At 33.9% G+C, this 5,775-nt stretch overlaps 1 protein-coding gene across 1 annotated transcript in view; it reads left to right on the top strand.

Moving 5' to 3' along the window:
- The first annotated feature begins 159 nt into the window (after positions 1 to 159).
- The window catches only part of LOC100542849 (TBC1 domain family member 5), a 48,911-nt gene continuing 43,295 nt past the window's right edge, over positions 160 to 5,775 (top strand). The window contains exon 1 of the mRNA XM_019616782.1: positions 160 to 201. Coding sequence (XP_019472327.1) covers positions 160 to 201 — 42 coding nt within the window. The remainder of the gene's footprint in view (positions 202 to 5,775) is intronic.

The following is a 5,775-nucleotide window of genomic DNA, read 5'->3' as shown; positions in this document are numbered from 1 at the left end:
AAAAAAAAAAAGACATTTTGAGTAGTTGTCTTTTTCTTCCATGTTAGAACAAACGAAGCAATTTTTTTATTTTCATGGAAGAATGGGCACGGAACTGCATTTGAGAAAAAAGTGATAGGGAACTGCCTGGAAATGTGGGATGACTACTTTAGGGAAGGCATGGTCTTCAATGTTTCTCCATTGATCAAAGAGGACGTGTTGGTATGCAAGCTCTTCTTGATCATTTTCATCCGAATCCTTAGTTTTAATGGAAAATTATATCCTGAAAGCACAATGAAATTGTTATCAAAAATTAATGAAACCATAATTTTGTAGTAATACAGCCAGTCTACATTTTCTCTAGAAGCCTGCATTTGCTAAGTGGAATGCAGATAACTTGGGGGGGGGGGGGAATGTCTCTACAATGTCAGCAATTAAAAAGAATGCTATTTTTCTGCTTTTTCTCCCCACTAAAGTAGTAGTTTGTCTGCTAATCAAGTCAGCCTGTCTGCCTGTGATCTGAGAATAGTTCTTAAGCAGTGATTTCTATCCCTGTGGACAATTCTTTCTATCTCCAGTCTAACCAAATGTTACAGGCTGAGGTGAGGGATTTGAATTTAAAAAAAAAAAAAAAAAAAAAAAAAGGTGAGGGAGATGGGAGGAATTCTGCATGGAACTTATATAACATGGAGTTTTTTTTTTATTCTGAGTCTTCTCTGACATACCTATTTTACTGGGAGTTCTTCAGCTGGATAAACATATGTCAGTATTGGAAATGTATTCAATCTAAAAAGATCCTGCTTTGAAAATAATACCATAAACTGTACTAAATTCTAAAATGAGCAAACTCAATAATAGTTCTCCCTGACCTTGTGAACCTCTTTCCTACATTTGCTTTAGCTGTAGAAGCTTCAGCAATTTTTTTTTAAAAAAAAAAAAGCTTGCTCCAAATACATGCATGCCTTGAATATCTTTTAAGGTTCCAATGTGCCAATGTGTTTTTGAGCAAGAATTTTTGCAAGTATGCTATGAAATATTAAAGCAGGCCAGCTATTTCTGAAGAATAAAATCCATTAACACAGGTTACAGGAACAGGTTGCTCAGGAGTACTGCTGTTAATTAGGGAGCACAACTTTGTATAACTTTTGCATGTTATATGAATTCACAATCCTACTCTAGGTAAAGGATGAGAAATGATGATTGGCAAAATTTCTAAAAATAGTATTATGTTACCATACTAACACTATAAAGATCATTACAATATTTCATCACATCGCTTACTGAATGTGATAGCATGAGGCTTAAATGGTTGAGTTGTATACTTAGCATGAAAATCCCAAAATTTTTGCAGAAAGGAAATCTGTACACAACGCTGCAAAATAGAATTGCTCAGTATAGAAGAATGAAAACAAACAAGCAGGACCTGGTTTCAGACACATTTTGAGATCAACGAATGAATCATACTTGAATTTTTAGTAAAAGTCAAGGGTATCGTTCTATTTTCTTCCTCTGAAAATACTCTTAAAATATCATTTCCAGCTTGATATTAACTCCTTATGATACCTTCCTTGAATTTCCAGAGTAATGTTTATAAGGAATGAAGCCAGTGCATGCACCTAGGCCTTATTATTGAGCATTGAATTTATTGACAGCTATACGTTAGATCTTCACAGATTTCATAGAAGCAATCCTATATAATATCAGAAAATTACCAACACCACCTAGGAAAGTACACAAGAGAGTGTCTCTTTTCATAGGCCTTACACTGCCATCTGTACTTTTTATCTATCTGCTTTTCTTTAGTTCTCATCACTTCATTTGAAACTAGGACCATGATAGCGTGCTTTCTATGATTAGCTTTGTATAAATATTTTTCTTCTTGAAATCTGACCTGTCTAGTATAGTAATCTTTGAATGCCATACAAGCAAGATACTTTGTTACTGAAAAGAGGAGAAAGAAAAGAGACTTGTTATCGTATTTGTTGTCCGTTAAGCTTATAACTGAACAGAATACAATATAACATCATATGTTATATAATGCACACCTACATGTGTAGCGTATCAGCAGAATAGGTGTAATATTTTTATGATACTAAATATTTTTACAGTATTTAAATCTAAATTTCAGATGTGTAATTACATCCTTGGTTGTTTACAGATCAGAAAAACTCTATGTGAGCTGTTAGATTTTAAGCTTTGGCCTTCTGGCTTATTCCTATTCTCCAAACAAGTACATGTGGCAGTGGTTCACAATATTGAGTTGAAGTATATGGGATAACACAAATCAAGCCATTTTGCCCATTGTCTCTCTTACCTCTGAGCAAAATCGCAATAGTAATTGGACAACAGAAGAAAAGAATTCCCACAGTTTGTAACATTTCAATGTATTTTATTCACAGAAACATAAATGAGGACACATTTATGTGTATAGATTGAACAGATGGAAAGACAATAGCATCTGTGATCTGAACAATTCTATATATTAGTATTAATGATTTCACATGTTAATATATTGAAAACTTGTTTAAAATGAATTGAAATATTTCATTTTCCTTTTTCTTTTTCAATAACTATAATCAGAAAAACCTTTTTTAATAGTGTATTCACATATCCAACCAAAGTAGTTAGCACTACATCTTGCTTTACTGTACATTTGAGCTCTGGGACTTTCCCATTGAAATACATCCTCTGATTTATCTTCTGTCTAAACTACTTTTTACATTATGACTGTGCTGCAGTCTTTGATATTCCCTGTGACATCATGAGACAGCTGTGTTACATTGTGTTTAAGCAGTACTAAACCTTTAAACTTTAAACGAATATTTTTCTTCTTGGAGGTATAAATAGAATATGTAATAAGCATCTGTGGGATATGCAATTAATGTCACTTGTGAGGAGAGGCCTTCATGATGCACTTGGGTTTTGGCACTCTTAAATTATGAGCTCTTTACTAGACCCATGGGATAAATTCCATATCCCCCAGATGCTTATTATGTATCTTCCATGTCCCTTAATTCCTATTAGCTGGATTAGGAGTTGTTGTGATGTTGAGGTTTATGGTAATTTAACTGGGGTGTTTCTTGGTTATCAATAAATAAACTTCAAAAGTTTAGTAATTTTTATTTTCTAGCAATTTCGATGTGTATAGCTGTAACAATTTACATAAGATGCTAGTTGGATGTACTAAAAACTTTGGTCAGTTGTGCACATTAGTGTATCCATTATCTAAATTTTTAAAAACATGCAAATGTATAAAAGTGAAAGATTTCAATAGGAGAAAATGAGCTGAAGTGTAAGGTTTTTGGGTAACCAAGATGGTATTTCCTTTGCTTCCAAAAATCTTTCAAAAAACTATTTACCTAGAGAATAAATATTTTGTTGCTCAATCATGATATTATTAATGTTCTAGTCTCAATCATTACCTGGGGAGTTTGTCAAACTGGTACAGAATGGCCTAGATTAGTTATCAACTCAAGAGCAAATAAGATTTTTAAAAGACTCAATAAAGTCCAGTGATTAATTGTTATATATTCTGATTCATGCCTATCCCATTTTATCTAATTTAATAAAAGTCTGAAATGATGATTAATCCTTTAACACCAGCAGTTGCTGGTACATCCATTATATGTCCAATCTGAATTCCTCTGCCAAGGAGTTAACTACTATTTTGAACTTGGTGTGAAAAATATCATTATAAATTTCATTAACCTGATCATCAAATTTAAAAAAGTCAACTCGTAAAATCCATTACTACATATCATGCATCGAAGATTAAAAACTGGTCCTCAGTGGGCAGGAATATCCAGGATTTAATTCCCATAGCATATGTTTAAAGTGCTCATATGACATTATTGTATCTGTAATTATCAGAATTTTATGTTTATTAACCCAAGTGAATTAAGAGTCTTGTTTTGAGTAAAATTTAGCTTGCATGTTAAATTGACCATTAATTCTGAGCAAATCAATGTATACATATTTACAACAAATTAAAGATATTTATTTAGGCTATTGTAATAATTTTTGTGTTTAGAGAATTTGTGTTCCTGTAATTTTTCCTTCTTGGATGAAATAATTTACTTCTTCAGTGTTTCCAGTTGGCTGTCTTGGTGTAAATTCCCATGCCTGACATAGATTTAAGTCTTCTGGGGGAAACTTGAAATATTTCATGTTTGCACTATATCTCAACTACAAATAAGTCTTCGTCTTCAATTAGATTATTTTTTTCCAAATAGGTAATATAGCACTGTTCTTCACTGCTGCTTGGCCCCCTCTGAGAGAGACTTCCCTATGCTGTGATTAAATATGCCTGAGGAGAGGAAATAAGCACAGAAATTCACACCTGTCCAGGGTTCTGAATAGGTTTGTTAGTATAAGGGTATGATAGACATTCTGTTAATGCATGAAAGATATGAGACCTGAGTTAAACAGTTTAGAAAAAAAGCTAACAGTAAAAATAGGAAAATGAAATTATGAAAGTCTTTGTAGAAGTCACCTGTGACCTAGATGCAAGTTCTTTCAAAAATAACCTACTGCAAAGTTCAGTTCACCAATATAATTCAAATTCTCTTATATTCATAGCATTCATAACTCCTACATTTCAACCAGTGCAATGCACTGTTTAAAATGTGGTTGGACTTCCCAGTCTGGCTCCACCTAGGAGTTCTATGGGGATAATAAGTAGGAGGTATGTAGTTGGGACACAGAGCCTTTAAGCAGCTGTTTATAAACTGAGTTTTTTAATACACAGCCGCAAAATTCAATTTCTTACTTGGTAGTAGGGATAAAAGTCACCTGGTTTGCTCATCACCAAATCTATCTCATATGTGTGAAATATCTACTTGGAGAGACCTTGAACATTTTCATGATGTGGTTATTATATACTTGTCAGTAAAAATGCCTGGTTCTATCCTCTGGTCCACATCTGGCACAAGCTTAAGCAATTTATGGGAGGGGAGAAAACAGGAACTATGCAGAATCGTTATTTTTATTATTATTATTACTATTTAGTACTTCCCAGAAACATATTAAGTTTTTGGAACAAATAAAAAATGTGCCTCTCTCCAAAAGAGCTTTTTGACTACATGATACACTTAGGCTCCAACAGGTGCCTTTGCTGAACCAACTCTGGTTTCTGCTGTCTGTACTGGGCACAGATGTAACTTCAGATATTTAGAACTGTACAACTGTCACTGCAGACTGCAGGAAGACATGCAGCTTTACTGCTTGGTGTAGTTTCATCTTACGAATCCATTCATGACCTGTCCCAATCGTTGTGCCTATTTCACTTGTTCATTGGAAAGAAAATGATGAAGTCAAAAGGAGTAAAGAGACCCCTTTTCATCCCCAACCTACCTGCCTGGTGGAGCACCTTTTTACAGACACCTAGTATCGCATCAGCTGCTGATCACAGCAGTACAGAAGTATTTCAGAACAGCCAAGAGATTTATAAGAGATCTTTATTACATAGTTGGATTTGGGAGTGTTTGGATTTGGAAATGCATATTTGTGCTGCAAGATTTAGGTTCTCTTGGTGTAAAGAGAGGAGGAAAGCACCCAGATGATTTTATTCTTGGATGGACCAAATCTTCTTTCTAAAGTTCACCTTCAAATCAAAAAAGTTTGTCCATTGTGAAATCCTTGCCTTTGCAACCTTGTTGATTGAATTATCTTTGATCTATTTTTTGATGTTATCTTTGATCTAAATTATCTTTTGATCTATTAAATGCCAGGCTTAGAGCAGCTCTTTCTTCTAACAAATATTTTAAATGTCTGCAGTACCTCACATAACCTCCACCA

The sequence above is a fragment of the Meleagris gallopavo genome, chromosome 6 (genome assembly GCF_000146605.3).
Source record: "Meleagris gallopavo isolate NT-WF06-2002-E0010 breed Aviagen turkey brand Nicholas breeding stock chromosome 6, Turkey_5.1, whole genome shotgun sequence".
NCBI classification, from domain to species: Eukaryota; Metazoa; Chordata; class Aves; order Galliformes; family Phasianidae; genus Meleagris; species Meleagris gallopavo.
This window is presented reverse-complemented; position numbering and strand designations above follow the sequence as displayed.